At 38.7% G+C, this 19,269-nt stretch overlaps 1 protein-coding gene across 1 annotated transcript; it reads right to left on the reverse strand.

Moving 5' to 3' along the window:
- Nucleotides 1-293: 293 nt before the first annotated feature.
- Nucleotides 294-17,546, reverse strand: pkp2 (plakophilin 2). The gene is made up of 13 exons (XM_041780433.1): nucleotides 17,252-17,546; nucleotides 15,995-16,065; nucleotides 11,574-12,175; nucleotides 11,310-11,445; nucleotides 10,138-10,345; nucleotides 9,541-9,718; nucleotides 6,533-6,650; nucleotides 5,964-6,125; nucleotides 5,223-5,399; nucleotides 3,585-3,738; nucleotides 3,297-3,489; nucleotides 2,871-2,958; nucleotides 294-1,275 (listed from the first exon to the last, which is right to left on the reverse strand). The coding sequence occupies exons 1-13, from the start codon at nucleotides 17,442-17,444 to the stop codon at nucleotides 1,213-1,215; spliced, it is 2,343 nt and encodes a 780-aa protein (XP_041636367.1). The 5' UTR covers nucleotides 17,445-17,546; the 3' UTR covers nucleotides 294-1,212.
- Nucleotides 17,547-19,269: the final 1,723 nt, after the last annotated feature.

Below are 19,269 nucleotides of genomic sequence, written 5' to 3' on the forward strand. Positions count from 1 at the left end.
TGGGGTTGCGTTAGTGGCACAGGCACCTTGAACATCTGCAAAGGCACTATCAATGCTGAAAAGTATATACAGGCTGTAGAGGCCTTGGATATTTCAGCAATAGTAGAGAATAGGGGGTAGAAGGGCTGAACTGGCCTGCCTGCAGTCCAGACCTTTCACCAATGGAGAACATTTGGCTCATAAGAAAAAATCCAGCAAGGACCCAGAACGTAGCCAAGAAAAAATGGGTTCAACATGACAATGGTTGGTTTCAAACTATTCATTTATTTGTATTAAAAAATGAAAGCAGAGAGCATGAGATCAGCTTGTTTTTCCATTGTGGTTCTTTTTTCAACTACATCAACAAAACACAAGAGAAAGTAAACAGTTAAGCTGCCTCTACAACATATTTTCTCACCAGGACCAACAGGATTGATGTCAATAAAACTTAAAAGTGCTTTAAGTCCTGTAAAATACAAATGTGATGTTCTGTCATGTCTTACATGTATGTTACATGTTAACGGTGCTCAAATTGTATGTCTTTTAAGAGAAAAACTGGACGTCCAAGCTTAAATTCACACATAATATATTATTATAAATAACTGCAATTTTAAAAGCAATTTCTGGGGATTCCTGTGGGAAATGTAGCAAATTTTTTAAACAATAATTTACATGCATTTATGAAAAACTAAAACTCATTTTTCTTTCAATAGAAGCACCAAGCAGACATGAAAACATTTTATTTTTTCTCTTCATTTCATTCTGAGTAAATTCCAGTCATTTTCTAAAGATCTTGTTTTGTCTCTATTTCTTGGGGGCCACTTTTTCCCAGTGATTCTACTTTGAGTTAGGAGTAAGGTTAGACATTAAAAGTTTCTTTACTAGAAAGACTTCTGCAAAGGTAAATTTGGTGTGAAGACTGGAGATTTCTCATTCCAAAGATAAAAAACAACACAATGCAGCAATACAAATTCTCAAACTACAACACACATCAACTAAGAAGGACGCCGAAAATATCCCACTGCCAGCTGCTACAAACCTGTGTACGCCCTGACAGGGAGAGAAATAACTAAAATATCTGTGTGCATGTCTGCTTCAGCCTTCAGCAGAAATCACCTTTTATTGTGACATTAAAAAAATGGTCCATGATGAGTTGCAGTGCATTGAATAATTTGGTGATTACTGTTTAAAAGTACAATCTTTGCTCTGGATATCTTGATCTGATCCTCAGTCTCATCTGGAGTTCACAGCCTTAGTTGTCCTTTGGTTGATGAAGTCAGTTTTTCTGAATCCACACTGTTGAGAAAAGACATATTGGTTACTGACTGCCTAGTTCATTTATATTTGATTTTTATTGTCACTTTTCTGCCCACCAGTGTAGAAAAAAAGAGACATTCAGGGTTTAGGAAGTTTAATTTCAGGTGAAGTTGAAAAAAGGGTCTCCTGAAACTACAACTACAAGACATCTGACAGGCTGATGAATAACAAGAAACTGCAAACTATTTTGATGAATTTATTCAAAAATCATAAGGAATCAGTTGCATATTGTGGCATTTTTAATACAAAAACTTAAGATATTTGCTGCTCTACTTTGCAATTTATTATGCAACTCCAATTCCAAAAAAGTTCAGGCGTTGTGTAAAATGTAGATGAAAACAGAATGCAATGATTTTCAAACCTCATAAACCCAAATTTTACTCACAGTAGAACATAAACAACATATCAGATGTTGAAAAAGAAATTTTACCATTTCATGAAAAATATTAGCTCCTTTTGAATTTGATGGCAGCAACACATTTAAAAAAGTAGGGACAGGGCCATGTTTACATTGTGTAGCATGCTCTCTTCTTTTGTTAACATTCTGTAAACGTCTGGGAAGTGAGGAGACCAGTTGCTGAAGCTTTGTGAGAGGAATGTTGTCCCATTCCAGGCCAGTTCAGCCCCTGGACTCTTCTACCGTGAAGCTATGATGTTGTGATGGATGTGGTTTAGCATTGTCTTGCTGAAATATTCAAGGCATTCCCTGCAAGAGATGTCTGGATGGGAGCACAATGTTGTTTTTAGTCCTTTATATACTTTTCAGCATTGACAGTGCCTTTCCGGATGTGTAAGCTGCCATCAGAGATGCAGGCTTATGATCTGTGCGCTGATAAAAAGTTGGATGGGTTCTCTTCTCTTTAATCTGTAGGACATGGCGTCCGTGGTTTCAAAAGAGAATTTCAAATTTTGATTCATTTGACCACAGAACAGTTTTCCATTCTGCCTCAGTCCAGTTTAAATGAGCTTAGGCTCAGAAAAGATGGTGGCGTTTCTGGATTGTTCTCAAATATGACTTCTTCTTTGCATGATACTGCTTTAACTTGCATTGCATGACACAGTGAACTTTCTGGAAGTGTACCTGAGCCCATGCAGTGATTTCATGTTCAGAATCGTGCCCTTTTTTTTTAATGCAAGACCCAAAATCATGAGAACCCAATATTGACCTTCAGCCTTGCCCCTTGTGCATAAAGATTTGTCCACATTTTCTGAATCTTTGATAATATCATGTACTGTAGACGGTGGGATATTCAAAGTCTATATATAATCGTGAGAAGTTATCATTTTATTGTTCTTTAGGGTTTTTTTTTTTTACGATGCCAAATATTCTGTTATGGGGCAGATGTTTTATGTTAAAAGCCTTTGCTTTGTTTACGTGCTTACATATTTATTTTACTTATGTTGGTGAATGTACTGTATAATCAATAATATGTTCCATAAATAAACAATTATCTCATTACTGTACACAGACAACATCAGGAAACATAACTCAGCTGATAAACCCCCAATGACACAGACGCAGCAGTTTTCCCTGTCAGTTCCTGTCTTATACTTCCATGTGGACTGCAGCTCACCTTCTTGTAGGCTCCATGGAGATCAGTGTGTTTCCACATGGTGTGCAGCAGGACGCATGCTGCCTGTCCTGCTCTGCTTGGTCCAAAACTTGGAAATTAAAAGTTAAAATCATTTTAATCTACTTGCATCATTTTTGCACATGAAAAAGCTTTACAACAAATCAAACATCACATGCTGGTATAAAGAATCCAGATTGCTATAAGAGATAACATGCACTACATCGCTTCACTGTCGCACAGCAGAAGGGGTTGGAGACATGTTGTCCATATTAATATACAGTCAAAGGACAGTTTGGTGGTAGCTTGACATTGGTTTTGTAAGTCCCTACTGCCCCAACAACTTTTATTAATACTCAATCAGACAAGAGGTGCTCTAATCAGTAAAAAGCTCAGATCTTTTGCTACCTGTTCACCATAAACACTCACCCATTGTCTTTGCTGCTGATGGCAATGATCCTTGGGAGGGCTCCCTGATTGACGATGGCTCTGACGTGCTGAGTGTTGCTCTGACTCAGGTTGATCAGGATGTGCAACAGGGACATTGTACACTCTGAAGGCAGGTCAATATCTGTGTCATCGTGGGGCAGCATCCGCACCACCTCTGGCAACACCTGATTCACTTCAGGGCAGCAAATAAGAGACAAGTCAGGAGTGAGAAAATAGACAAGAAACATCCATTGTTAATTATTCTATAAACCTAAAGGTAGCAGTTACCGATGTCAGGATGTAGCTCCTGGTAGCGCGACAGGTTTTGTATTAAAGATATGGCTGTTCTCTTCACGTCACTCTCTCCTTCCTCTAACACCTTCTTGATGTGTTGAAGGCCATTTTCCCGCTGAACGATAGTGAAAGTGATGGCTTCAGATACCTGTTGGGCAAAAAAACGTCATTCTGCAGAAAATATTACTTTAATTGCGTTACATGACTTTACAGAGAAAAACAACAATAAAAATGAATAGAACAGAGGAATAACTGCAGAGACTAGTTTGTTTTAAAGCTCCTGTAAGAAATTTTTGGTTTGTGTTCACTTTGGTGCCCCCATGTGGACAAAGTGGAACATTTTATCTCTTTATTCATTTTGTCCTATATATCCTCCTGAGACCTGAGGTTTATTCTGGATTTCATTTTCTGTAGTTTCTCCTGTTTATTTGGGATTAAAATGACCAGATAAGTTTAAAAGTTCCCCCATGCCTTTGGATGAGAAGTAGTTGTTTTTTTTTTTTTTACCAAAAATGATGTCTGTTAATCTCCTGAAGGAAAATGCAGCACTGATTAATTTTTATAGCTTCATTTCTACCTAAAGTTCTGCAATTTTCCTTTCCAAAATCCTCACAAATTTCCCAAGCTTCCCAAAATACCCAAACAAATTCGCTAATATTTTCCTGAAAATTTCATAGTGAATTCTTCCAACATTTCAAGCAAATTCCCTAAAATTTTCAGTAAAACACCTCATTAAAAATACAATCAAATTGCCAAAAAACTACTACTAAACTTCTAGATATATACCCCAAAATTTAAAGCAAAACACATTCAATTGAATTCCCCCAGTTTACCAATATATTTCTCAAATTTTGGTAAAAATGCCTGAAAAAATTCTCCAGTTCCCCAGAAATATCCAAACAAAAATTAAATTAAATTTCCATGAGAATACTAGAAAATTTCAAAGCCAGTTCCTTAAAATATCCAAACCAAATTTATAATATTTTTTATGGAACTGACTGAAAGTTTCATCACCAATGTTCCAAAACTTTCTAGCAAATTACCTAAACTTTGATGGACATTCTGGAAAATTATCTTACATTTCTAAAAGAATCTGTAACTGTGTTGTAGGAAAGCGAAAATATAATGCCTCAGACGTACATGCAGGGTCACAGAAGGTTACGTGCAAGTTTTAATGCTTCACTTCTCAAGAATTCCCAAAATATGTTTGTTACTGCATGATTCTGTTTATCACTTTGTCTGACACCTACCCTACAGCAGCAGCAGCAGTCTCTGGAGTTAAAATTTAATTCTATGATTCACAAATCTTTAAACGAATGCTCTTGATTGTTTTTTGCAGCCCATAAAGAGGCATCAGTATCAATTTCAGTCCATTTCATTATCAGCAAAAAAATCTTCAAGAGCCTCAAGTATGACCAACCCTGATATATGAGGCAGATTGGAATAGCATTTTTGCAGCAAAATCAAAATAGTATCCCATACTGGAAACATAACTATCATCCACCATCTGAACCTCATGTATCCTAAAAGGTAATCAAATCCAGGAAATGATGCATAAATGTCTAATGAAGGCTTTGTGCTCATCATAATCTTATGTGTACAGATCATGACTCTACATGTGCTCCATTTTACCGGTCCACTCCCCACTGTGATGTTCTGCAGAGCTCCGATGGCGGCCTCCTGTGTCTGGTGACGCACGCTTCGGGCGATCAGTGACAGGTACATCCTGATGGTGATGGTGCTCCACAACCACTCTATGCCATGAGGGTTTGCATTCTCCTCCAGCAGGGGGCTCTGTTTCTCCAGATGCTGGAAGGTAAACATGACAGGCGGCAGCTGAGTTTGGATGAGTTTGATCACCAGGTGAGGTACTCCATCGAAATAGCTAATGAAGGCTGAGATTACTTAAACTGGGCTGGCAGAAATAACCTTCAACTTTCACTCTCAGCGTGTTTCACTAACATGACTCTGATGCACTGCACTGACTACAGCATGGTAGTCGCGTGACTACAAGAGGTCAATAAGGCATGATGGGATGGAGTCCTCACTGAAGTAAGCCAGGCTTAACTCTTAATCTATCTTCATGGAAACACCCCTCTGATTTATACTGAAAACAACAGGCAGCTAATGTTTATCATCATGCTGAAAAATTCACAGGATTAAAAGTAATTTACTGTGCCTGAGAAAGGCTGATTCAAAAGGACTGTGAAGAGGAATAAACACATTCATTTAATATAAGGTTTAATCTAAAAGGCTGATAAATGTGTGATAAAACCTGCAGTTCTCCAGCATTTTCCTGGGTTAAGGCTCTTAAATATTACATCAGCAGAACCTTTTGTAATGTCAGTGCTGATATTTGTCTGAGGGGATTACCTCTGTGATCTTGGCACTGCGGTAAGCAAAGCAGCCGACCGGCTTTGGCTGAGGAGCCAAGTTTTGTCGAGATTCTCTGAGATCTCTGGTGTACTTCTTAGGAAGCTCCGCCTCCATCTGATAGGACAGGTTGTGCAGAATGCAGACACAGTTCTCTGTGGACTTCAGAGCAAGTAAATATAAAGTTAAACACAGAATACTAGGCTACTCAATTACATAATAAATACAATATACTGAAGCCTAAATGAGAGTAATACAGGCGAGGTTATTAGTACTTTAGACAGTGACTTCTTTAAATTTAATAAGAAGCATCAGGATTAATGACTGGAAGTGTATGGTGCATCACAACACAAAATGTGCATGCAGTTGAGCTTCCATACATGCACATATGGTTGAAAATAATGGCAGAATGTTGCAGATTTAGAAAAGCCTATAACCTGCTGTATATATATATATATATATATATATATATATATATATATATATATATGTACTGATGAAAATTCTGATTTTTTTGAAGTTGCAGATAAATAAAAGCTTTCTCTAATAGGTTTGTCATTTCATTTCACCTTGTCGTCCGTCTTATAGTCAGCTATTGCCCCGCGGACGTAGTAGACCAGGGAGTCGATGAGATTCTCACAGTCTCTCATGTCCTTCCTGCTGTCTGGACCAGCAGAGCTCAGATTTCTGGAAACAAAACAAAACAAATGAACAAAACATAACGCCAACAGCTGTTAAACAGTAGATACCTAGGAAAAAAATGAGATTTTGTTTATTTCATTTAAACAAATTAGATATATCTGTTTCTTATTGTTACATTGATTTAATGTTCTGTCATGGACACAACTGTGTTTAAGATGCCTGTTTTGCAAAATTCAAGATTCTGTAAGAGAGAAACATTGTTAGTTTGTTCCTATATGGCTTTGGCAATGCTAACTGACGTTTTCCATCCCTATAAAGCTCAATGAATTGGATTGAGAAAGAGAAAGACGGAGAGAGTGAGAGAGATAATCAAAAACATAACACCACCACCCAAAATCCAATATTATTGCAATTTTTGCTATTCTAAAAAAGGATATTTAATGTATGAACTACTTTAGATTTCAGTTCTTTAGAAAGGCCAACACCAATCATGACCAATATTTATTTGACAAAGAAAAAAAACAAGTTTGATTTATTGAACACACAATGTACTTGCCTCAGATAATTGGAAAACAAAGACAAGTAGAAAAGCACTCGGAGACCGCAGACCTCCGCCATTAGCTTTATCTCCAAATAGTAAAGAGTCCCTAAAAAATGTCCCGGATCCAGACGGTGATCTGGATCACTCCCAAAATCTAATCAGTTCTTCCTTTTGCCATTTCTGACATTTCCTGAAAATTTCATCAAAATACGTCCATAACTTTCTGAGTTATGTTGCCAACAAACTAACAAACAAACTAACTAACAAACCCTGCCGGTCACATAACCTCCTTGGCAGAGGTAACAATAACAATTGCTGCATGGTAGTAATCAATGTAAAATTAAAACTGAATCTTTGTGAAATTAGAGATGTAGGTTTGTACAACCAATGTTTAAAGTGCCTGTTTTTAAAGTAGTTGCCATTGTTCAAGTGTCATAGTCAAGATTTGGTTTAAAAATAGGTTTTGGTTGGAGATAGGACAACTATTTTGTAGTTTCTGACATTCTTATGTACTGTGGGCAATACGGTGGTTAAAAAAAAGACATGGATTGATTGGTAAGTCCAGTTCATGTATGTGCAAAACTCCTCAATATCTACTGAATTTACCCAGGTGAGCTGCGTGTGTGAACGCAAACAACAGAGTTTTCAAGAACAAGAAAGAAACATTTTCTGGACAGGTCACCTAAAATGGACATCTTTCTATAAACAGTGCTCCAGACCATCCTGTAGTGCAAAAATGACATGGATGAGTAATAAAATACACATTGAACTTTTGGTGTCATTTTCTTAGACTAGTTATGATAATCACTATTCACTTTCACTTTTGAATAATGTGACTTCTGATTTGTTGCATGAATTTGTAAACATACAATAATACTGTAGCAGGGGATATAACAGATATAACCTGAAAAACAAATGAGCCCAGCTCTAACTATTCAGCCAATTATGAGCGCTGGCTTCACAAAGAAGGTTCTTTATGGCGTCATGAAACATGAATCAGAGAGGAACACATCACTCTCAGTCATGGGGAGGTCTAAAGGTCTGAGAACATGAAGGAGAACTTAACATTAGAGCCCAGAGGACTGAGTGATTTTAGCTCAGCAGTGCAGAGAGAAGAGAGCGCACCATGAATATTTCAGTCTCTTACTCATTTGATATGGCTGCCGTTGCCTGAGGGCTGTGTATCTGGTATCACCTGCTTTGTAAACAATAATATATGACTAAAATAGTAAGCTAGGGGTATGTTACATAAGCAAAGACCACAGCAGATCAAATTCAGTTTGAGCAGTCTACAGCTAAAACAATAATTCCAATCTGCCTCATCTTTACTTTGGGTTAGGGTTAGGGTTAGGGTTAGGGCCTCTTATGAAAATATCAAATATCAAATGCAATACCTGCTGAACAACAGCATATTAGCATCATGATCGTGACTGTGTTAGCATGTTGCTGCTAGCAATTGAATGGAGCTCAATGGAAGTTCAAATAGGAAGACTGTTTTAGTCACCACTTATTCATATCTATCCATTCTTCCTCTCCCCACTCTGATCAGCTGATTATGGGCACTCACTCTCTTAAATACTAAGCTGATCAGATTCAACCAGAACCTTGTTTGACCAATCATCATGCACATGTCATATATAAACCTTCTGTTTTCTCTTCCACAGTCAGCCTGTCATTTCAATTAACTCTGCAACCCTCCTCCCCCCCAGCCACCTCCATTCAGTTCATCAGCATCTAGTCCAGATCTTAACAAGTCTTCTGATCTTATCCTGCATACCTACATCTCCTCCTCTTCCAAGCCATCTCATTGGTGTCCAGGGCAGCTTCTCAAAAGTCCACTCTTGATCTGATCCTGCATCCCTCATCATCACCACCAGTGTCTAGACTCCATGAGGGGTTATCCTATTCCTGCCGTCTGCCTCACTACCCCTTCAAGTACATGAGGAGCTCTTTCCCCGCCCCTTTATCTCATCTGCAGTCTAAGTTACAAGTGTGTTTTTTTTTTTTACACAGACGTAACCTCGTGTCATTTCAACATTCAAATGCTATCACTATCTGATAATCTTTGCATGGTAAAAAGGGCAGTATAAGCAGCATGCCTTGTGTGATACCTACCCTGCAGCAGTTTCAAATATGAAAAATACAAATCTACAAACAACCAGTCTTTATCCAAGTTATCTCATTTGCTTATCTACCTAGTAAAGAGGTTACAATTTTAATTTAAATCTGTTTCACAACCAACTAAAAACCTCTCACAGGAGCTTTAAATTTCTCCTTTTGTTTGATATCGGGGGATTATCTGACACCACTGGCAGGATCTGATTACACCAAACACAAACCAACACTGCAAAAGCCTTCTGAGTATCTTGTTTCAGATCTAACAAAGAGGCCTACCGCAGGCAGCCAGTAGCATTGTGGAAAACATCTTCATCAGCTAGGAGCTCATCTTTTGGGTTCTCGCCTTCAGAAATGCCAGAACTGGGCACAAGGACTGATTGAGTGAGGATGGATAAAGCCTCTCTGGAGAGACGCTCCTTCAGAAGGTCATGAGAGGAGAGGTTCCACAAAAGACCTAAGACAGGAATGGGAAAATACTTCAGAATTCAGAAAACATATGACTTATAATTTTGTCTTCGGCTATATGGTTGAGTTGCTGTTATTCCTAAACACTTCCACTTTCTAATAATATCACAGTCGACTGTGGAATATCAAGCAAGGACAAACCGTCTTAGTACAGGATGTATCAATCAGAGTACCATGCTTAAAGACACTGTAGTCTTCTGAACGACCTGTTTTGTATCACAAACGTTTGCATACTGCATGGCTTGGTGCTTGATTTTATACACTTGTGGCAACAGGTCTGATTGAAATACGTGGATCAAGAAATTAACATGTGTGCCCAAATACTTTTGTCCATATAGTGTATATTGAAATGAAAACAACTGGTTTAAAATATCTGAGTTCCATTTTACAAGGGATATAAAAACTTACCAGTAAGTTCTCGTCTGGTCTCAACGTCACGGCTGGTCTTCAAAGCTCTTAGAATGGTGGCCAGGCCGTTATTTTCCTTCACCTCCATCTTGTTTTCAGCACTCTGGTAAACAACGTTACGCAGAGCTCCAGCGCCGACACACTGTACCTCCTCGTTGTCACTGCCAAGTAGCTGCAGCAGCTTTCCGATCCCGCGGAGATAAAACACCTAGAAAAAGAGAAAATTATTCATTGTTGACAGGGAACCTGCAGAAAGAAGCAGAGCTTCAATAAATCATGACATTCCAAAAGTTGGAGCAGAGCCTTAAAACTTGTTTTGACACATTCATCAACAACACTAATGGCTGATGTCACTTCCACTTCCAGAGCTAGCATGCATGTGATTAGCTCAGGACAAAAAATAGTAAAATACAAGCAAAAAGACTTAGGTGCAAGGAAACCTCAAGCTACTGTATGTTGAAGTGCAACAACACCTTCATGCTAGGCAACGTCTGTTTGGCCAATGCAATAAAATAACTGGTTTAATCAACCTAGACAAACTTGGATGGCCACACAACACTCCCTTGAATGTGGTTGGTTTTGGCCTTGGAATTCTCCCATGGATGCCATTTTTGCCCATTCTCTTTCTTGCTGTTGAATCATGAACACTTCCCTTGAGGCCTTCAGATCTTTAAATATTGTTCTGGGTTCTTTTGTGACCTCCTAGATTAGTCTTCATTGGGCTCTTGGAGTTATTTTGGTAGGCTAGCCTCTCATGGGACGGTTCACAGATGTTCAAAGTTTTCTCCATTTGTGGATAATGGCTCCCACTGTGGTTGGCTGGAGTCTCAAAGCCTTTGAAATGCTTTGGGACTCATTCAAAAACTGCATCATTATTTACTCAGGTTATCTTTGTCTAATATTACATTTTTTTTGATGACTTGAAACATTTAAATGAGACAAATATTAAAAAAATACTTTTTCACAGTACTGTAAATTCGGAATATTATGTAACATACATCTCTTTTACTGTTTTTTAAACCAGGAAATAAGAAATCAAGAGAATCCCTGGGCAGCATTAAAGCTAGCAATTGCCTTTGTGACTGAAACAAACATCCATCAAAATAGCGATGCACTTCTACCCTTTGGAAGGAGTTTTAAATATTTTATGCACATAGCGTAAATAAACATACCATCTTCTTTGCTTCTGCACTTTTGAAACATTGACTTTGTATATAACTGGCTGCACAGATGAGGGTTTCCTCGTTTCCCTCCTCCAACAGCTTCACAGCCCTCTCTATTGTCATCTCTGGAGGCTTCTTTGACTTCCTGTGTATAAAAACAGACATGAATGGAAAAATACATCAACTCCAAATGTCTAAAAATACATTTGTTGGCCTGGATCAAACATAAGAACAATTTATAGACAAAAAGGTTAAGGATAAATAAAATCTTACAGTGTTGTGATGTTCTGTGCTTGAATCTGTTGAATATGGGGTTCTACGTCAGTCTGCCTTCCCATGTCCACCTCCATGCTTATGACCGATGGGGGATAAGAATTCAGTCTGTTGGGCCTCTGACCATCCCTCCTGACCTGACTTAGCCAGGTGAGTCCTTCATCAGGCTGGTTAGCACCCAGCATCATATTCCTGCTCTGTCCCTTCACTGTTTGTTTACCCTGATTGACAATAGTTTGGGTATGACTCCAGCGGGAGCCTTGATCACCACTTTGTTGGAATGCTGCATTTGCAAACACAGGCTGCGGAGCTGGGGTCTGTCTAAGTGACCTCCCGCGGAAGCTCCCTTGCGTGGATATGGACGCCGGCGGCCGTCTCATGCAGGGAGCCTCTGAGAAGGCATAGCGACGGAATGAATCAGGACCAAGCGTGTAGTCCATCTTGGGGCCCATTCTGTGTGACTGACCCGGCCCAGGATGGGTGTATGTCGCAAAACGGTGGGTTGCAAAGCGGTTGCGGGGTATCGCTGGGCTCGAGGGTGGAGAGACTTCCACTCTCCTGGATGGCCTCCTCACATGGTTGGTGAAGCTGTTCCCATTAACCTGTGAAAATCAAACACAATTTATATCTTAAAAAGTACTTTCAATCCATTTTTGGGGGGGCATTTGTGCCTCTATTTAGAAAGGACAGTGAATAGGGCCAGAAACCAGGGAGAGAGAGATTGGGGAATGACAAGCAGGAGAGGAGCCACAGGCCAGAACTGAAAGCTGGCCACCTCCTTTGAGAATACTTAAAGATGGACTGCATTACCAGCAGACTTACTGCATCACCTTTTTTCTATCTGGTTATTTCTGACTTCCACTCTTTAATCTTGCACTATTCCTTGCCTTATTAAGTTTATTCACAAACTACTTTGATGCAGTCATGTGGCTCTCTCTATGCCTACCGCCAAGCACATGCACACCCTGCTCCTCTGTTTTCACAGGTATTTGCAAATGGGGACTTCATGGCTAGGTGCTTGATTTGCCATGGGTGTATACTATGGCGAAGGGTCTGATTAAACACCTAAATTCAATAATTAACAGGTGAAGCCAAATACTTCTGATCATATAAAGCAGGGATACTCAACCCGCGGCTCTCAAGCCGCATGTGGCTCTTTAGTGACCAGTTGTGGCTCTTTTAAAAAATCCTCCCGAAATCCTTTATAAAGGTGAAAACTGTCAACAGTAAAGACTCATTGCAATAAGTTATATAAATACATCTAATTCCATACAAAGAAGACAGACTTTAACTGCCCAATTTAAATGAAAACTTGTTGATTTGTGATTTGTGAACTTGTGATTTTCACCATCGGACGCACAATGGACGGAGGAACATGCATAAAAGAGCGCAGAGGAAGTCTGCTGGTGGTGCATCTCTTCAGTAAGTTCATTCATTGAGGTGTGCTGTCTTGTGTTCAAAGTGAAGCCTCTAATGCCCTCGTTTTAACAAATTTCTTCAGTCACTTCCTGCCAATGCTCTCCCATACTCGTATTTGATTTTAAGTTTTGCAATGCGCATCATCATCAACGAGCCAAACACACAGGGGTCACATTTTGAAATAATGTAAAACTGAGTAAAACTTTTCCAAACATGGGTGTTTTATTTGATCTCAAACGTACTAATGATAAATACTGTCAAAAGGGCAGAAACAGCGAAATGAAAGCAACAAACTGGCAGGGCAGAATGGTTTGTCAGGGGGAGCTGCAGGTGTGAGGCAGGGCTGGTTTTAGCCATTTTGAGGCACAGTGCAGAGACCAATATGGGGACCCTCCCCCTTTAGCTAAAAGCAATAATAATGAGAGGGAAAAAATAGAAAGATCCCTTTAAGTTAACAGAGTCCCAGAACTACAGTACAGTACATGATTCATCAGCTCTTTGAAAAGCTTCTCATAGCTCCAGGTCGGCACATTCTGATATTTTAAAATACTTTAATCCAGGTGGAAGTTACATAAATAAAAACATATGCTTAATATAGGTGAAATATCCTTTCTTCTGACACTATACAGACATTCTTATTTAGCCTATTTCATCTCATTTAACAACACAATAATCTACCAATTCACTGTTTCATATCAACTATGGATAGATTGATTATCACATCTCTGGTTTTTGATTGTGGCTCTCGCAATAGTATTTCTATGACAATGTGGCTCTTGGGTAGAATAAGGTTGAGTACCACTGTTATAAAGTATGTCAATAGTTGTAAAGTCTGGACATACTTTCACACGCCCCTGTGTTTGTATGTGTGAGCTCTTCTCGTCTAGGGCAGACAGGCGCCAAAAGGAAATGAAATCAAGGGCACTTGTCAGCCCATTAATCAATCCTGGGTGGAGTTTCTGATGTATTTAATGATAAAAACTAAACTCAAATTAAATTGCTGTCTTTCATCAAATTAACAACGCTGCTTTGGTTGATTATATGAGCAATCGTGTACGTTTGACACCAAAGTGAGGTTAGTCCATGTCAAATTTCTGAATGCATTAATTCTTTTCTGTTGTTGACCAATCAAAATTGAAACGTTATTTCAAAAGCCCTAATTTAAACATACAGTAACCAGTTTATATTGAAGACAGGGTCCTTAAATTCACCCAAAATTGAAAAATAGCCCTAATTGTAAGGTATAGTGTTTAAATTAACTTAGGTATTTAAGCAAAGATAATTACAAAGTATTTTTTGCTTTTTGTGAAGGTGTGGCCATGCCGGGTTGATGCACGCAGAGGATTCAACAAATCAATTCATTATATGATCCCATATAAAAGATTAATAGAGATTACTGATAAAAGCAGACACTACATTGATTGTAGCCAAGAGGCTTATAAAAAATAATTTATGATGTCAGGATACACTACATTGCCAAAAGTATTCGCTCACCTGCCTTGACTTGCATATGAACTATCCACCTCAGCATCCGCTGACCCAGCTCTATCATTTTACGTGGCCTACCACTTCATGGCTGAGTTGCTGTCGTTCCCAATCGCTTCCACTTTGTTATACTGACAGTTGACTGTGGAATATTTAGGAGCGAGGAAATTTCACGACTGTACTTGTTGCACAGGTGGCATCCTATTACAGTACTACGCTGGAATTCACTGAGCTCCTGAGAGCGACCCATTCTATCACAAATGTTTGTAGAAACAGTCTGCATGCCTAGGCTATATAGTGTATGTTGTTCTGAGCTTAGCATAGCTAATCAAAGTCAGTGGATGCTCATTCAGTCTTCTTGTATTTATAACTCAACCACAACAAACTCAAAAACTCATCTACAAGGGGATGTCGGAAACATGTTGGAAAAGTTCTGTAGCTTTCAGGTGTTATAAAACTGGGCTATGATGTGGCATTAGGGACCTTGATGAGCAAAAGACATGTTAAGATCTGGACTAGATGCTGATGAACTGAATGGAGGTGGCTGGGGTAGAGAAGGGTGATAGCATTCACATCGAAACAACGGGAAATGAGAAAGAAGCGAGAAATATGAACAAGCGACTAAAAAAACTCTTCCTGCTTGAACTTCCACTGAGCTCCAATGTACCTACACTGGTGCCCCCCTGGGATTTGAACCCCCAGTCTCTCAAATTTGAAATTTTGTCAACTTTGTCAGTTTGCTTCAAGTTTTGTCAAAGTGTTTCAGACTTTATTTTGTATTTGGTTATTTGCACCTTTGTTTTGTAAAATGTTTAATTGTTTTATCATTTTTAAAAGTGTTTTGCTCATGTTAATGTGTTTTATGAAATCTAAAAGTATTTTGGTCAATGTAAATTTGTCTCAAGCTTCTCAAGCTTAGTAAAAGTGTTGTGGACTTTGTAATTTTGTGTTGCACTTCTCGGCCACCATAGCAAAGACAAAATGAGGTTAAACTCTACAAGTAAGATATAAATATATAATAAACATACAAGTGCGGGTTGTGGAAAATATTTTTTAAAAACTTTTTTTTCCCAATTTGCTAAGTGGTTGATAAAATACATTTTTGTTAGAAGTATTTATTCACTAAATTTCATTGTGCAAGATCAAATAAAGCTTCATTTATTGTGTTCATCAAGGTTCTAGGTTTAATAAATCTGTCACAAACATGGCAAAAATGTTACAAGTTCATCATAATGTTGAGTTAAAAATGATTTGTCAGAATGTCTGGTGGCTCCTTACATAATGCAGCATATCATTTGACTACATTTGAATTCTGGTGTACAATATTTTCATTGCAGCTTGATATGCATCTACAAATCCATCCAGTTCTTTGATACTGTCAAGCATCAACGTAAAAGAGGGAAACAGATACACACCAGGAGTTGAATGGATGGCCATATGACATAAAATCTGAGTACTTTAAAGGCCAAAGAGAGCATGTGAAACTCGGATGACTGTGTGGTTAAACTTTTCCTTACCTTCATGTTCGGTAAAGATCCGTCTGCAGCATCAAAGCTCTTTGTTGTGTTTTTCTGTAAATGGACACCACCTGAAACAAGTCAATGAGGTTTTGTGAGAGTGTAAAATTTCACACTGTAACAACTGGAACGCATAGCAATGGTGAAACGTCCCCAGCTTAGAGAGGTAAGTCCCCACCCATGTGCCTGAGCTTAAAGAGTACAGAATTAAGTAAACACTCATGTTGCTGCAAGCATCTTTGTTAACTTATGCAAACCAAATTTCTTTATTTGCATGGGTGAATCTAAACAGGAAAACAGAGGAGTGGAATAAAGAAATAGGTACATGGAATAAATAACTCTGACATTCAAAAAATGGAGATGATGAGTCATTATTGGTAAAGGACCCTATAAATATCAGTGGTGGTCTCATACAGAAAAAAAATCCTTGTTAAATATATATAACAGTATTTGTGATTGATGACAGAATTAGTTACAGAGTCGACCCAACAGCAGATTAATTAAGGTCACCAGTGCATGATAAACTAGAACATAACCCCTGTAAAACAGACGAGTGAGTGAGATATTGAACTCAAGCCTTGTCAGCTGTCACTTCCATCTCCCTTTAAGCTGATAAATGAAACTGCAGAAACCTGTTGAACAGGCAAACTACCATGCCAAATGCATTCCAGTCTCAAAAATATACCTCAGCCATGTCCAAATGATAGTAAATCCCGAGTAAGCTACACACACAGGTACAGCATGCTCTCTTGCTGCAAAATGCATCTTACAGTTACAGGGTTTGGTAGCCTACAGCAGAAGCTCTTCACTTTGGACATAGCCAGAGGCTTAAAGATTTCCCTGCTAACTACTTTTACAAAATTCGATCTAATGTTACTTTGTAAGAATTTCTCATCTTATTGGTATCTTAAATAAATAAATCCATCTTAGATTGAAGTGCTCAGTGCCCATGAAACGTGCAAAGTCACTTTCAATTGGTCAAATCAGCATCAAGGCTCCTTTGAAGAGATTAATGGTGTACTACAGGGTGTAGCTGTGTAACATATGCTTCATACACAAGCGCCAAAAATGCTGTGCTTCAAAATAAAAGCTTATTTCCGTCAGAATGGTTATTACAAATGAGCCTTCCAGGTGTACAAAGCTACACGTAGGAGTGGCCAAATGTTCAACTTTTTAAAAATGTCTCTGGAGTCTTGAAACTGCGGTTCTGTGTTCCACCACTACCTTCAACATATCTGTAAATAAAATCTACATTACCATTTGACACACTTTTTTTCGCCTTCCGAGCCAAGGTGAGCTGAACCTGCTGGTGAACGCGGAGGCTCCGGTCGTTTGAAGTCACCCACGTCGAGGATCTTGGATTCGGCTCGGTCGGCAGAGCCAGGCTGGTGTCATCCAGCACGAAGGACTCCTGCACAGGTAAGGCAGATTTAAAAAACACCTCGTCCATTGTGAGAAGAGACACGGTGAGGTTAAATCGGTGCCTTCATTCCAAAAGATAAGGGTAATTCCTGGTTTAATGCTTTATTGTCCCGCTCAGGTGAATCGACAGACTGACACTGAGAAAGGGCGGGGCCAGAGGCGACGCACCTGAGGTGTCAGGTGTCGCTGCATGGGGGTGTCAGTTAACTCCAGTTCAATAATATTGTAGGAGTGGAACTTGAACAAGCCCTGTGAAGAAGCACACAACTGTGACTCCCAATTCTAATTATGTTACTAAAGTGCTTTATAAAGGGAACCTTGGCCATTACACACAGCTTTAAAGAGTCAGGACTCTAACTGCAACTGTTTTAATGCTGGGGCTGTACTTTGTACAATGTAAAATCTTTGATATTAATATAAAAGCGAAATAACTCACCCAGGAAACAAGAATAGTCAAAAAGAATCTGGAAAATATGTAGCTCAGACCTTTTGAATATGCTAGGATAGCCTGTTGGCCTTGGTGACACCAAGCAAACCACAAACAGTTATGTCAAAACAAAAGTTCCTTCCTGCAACGCTACGTTTAGCGATGAATGCTTATGTTTAAGCACATAAGAGGTGCTTAAGAGTGTTTCACTGAGTCTGTTTTCCCCCAGTGTGTCCCAAATCGCATACTTCTGTTGGTATATTGTAATAGAGCACACTGTACAGGTACTTAAATGCGGGATATTGCCTCAAATCGTACATCCCGTTTTCTGGAAGTGACGACGGTTTAACCGTTTTCTTCGTCTACTTCTTTTTTGTTTGTTTGTTTGTTTGTTTTGTTCTGCTTTTGTGTGTTCTTTTCTTTTTTTTTCTTTTGCTTCACTGACTTTATCTGTATAGATGTACACTTTTGTATCTCATATGACATATGTTGCACTTTTACTTAATGTGTTGTAACTGCTAACTTGTTACCAATAAAAAACAAAACAAAAAAACCCTTCTTTTTTAACAGCAAGCTATAAATAGGTGTTGGGCAATTATAATTGAAATGTAACAGCTATTTTCACTCACTATTAAATTTATGTAAGTTATATTTTATGTCAACATTGCTCACTTAAAGAATATGAACTTATTCTGCTTTAAGTGTCCTTATCTAAACTGGACACTGCTGCGCATATGCTAACGTTAGCTAGCGCGTTAGCATGCTAACAGTACAAAACCCCTACATCAAAATGGCGTTTATTGAGAGTGAGAAGTGTCCACGCTCAATTCTTGGACTTGTTTTGAATGTGCCAGTAGCACACTTGACAATACTTCTCAGTGTGAAACCATTATGCACATGTATGCACTCAAGAATGTTTAGTATTTAATTGATTTGAGACACACTGCAATTGACTAGCCTTTATCAAATTACGAATGTAAGGAAAGAGAACGACTTCAGCTGAAATAGCTCTGTTGATCCTGCATAAAACTTAACTAACTTGTTTTTTTCTAAAGCCAGTAAGCTGATATGGGCAGATTTTTATAGCCAAAATATCAGTTGTAAATATCAGCGGTAGTGTTCATATCTGCTGATGCCAATAGTTCCTTTTTTAAGCTAACATCTTCCATCTGTACTCACTAAGTACTAGTATGTAGTCAACAGAGGTGGAGGTACAAGATTATTGTGCTCAAGTAAAAGTACAGTTACTCTGGTTAAATTTTACTTAAATAGAAGTAAAAATAATTGATTTCAAAGGCTATGTTCACACTGCAGGCCTTAATGCGTAATTCCGACTTTTTGTTTGGTTGTTCTGTATCTGATTTCTGGTTAGGGTTACAAACAAACAGATTTGGGTGACTTTTAACTGCAGTGTAAATGTCGCCAA

This window comes from Cheilinus undulatus, linkage group 23, assembly GCF_018320785.1.
Source record: "Cheilinus undulatus linkage group 23, ASM1832078v1, whole genome shotgun sequence".
In the NCBI taxonomy this organism is placed as follows: Eukaryota; Metazoa; Chordata; class Actinopteri; order Labriformes; family Labridae; genus Cheilinus; species Cheilinus undulatus.

Coding starts and splice junctions, on each gene's coding strand:
- pkp2 (XM_041780433.1), bottom strand. CDS start 17,444: ATGGACGAGGTGTTTTTTAAATCTGCCTTACCTGTGCAGGAGTCCTTC. Junction 12,176..15,994: donor GATCTTTACCGAACATGAAG/GTAAGGAAAAGT, acceptor TGATTTTCACAG/GTTAATGGGAACAGCTTCAC. Junction 1,276..2,870: donor TCCATGGAGCCTACAAGAAG/GTGAGCTGCAGT, acceptor TTTTCTCAACAG/TGTGGATTCAGAAAAACTGA.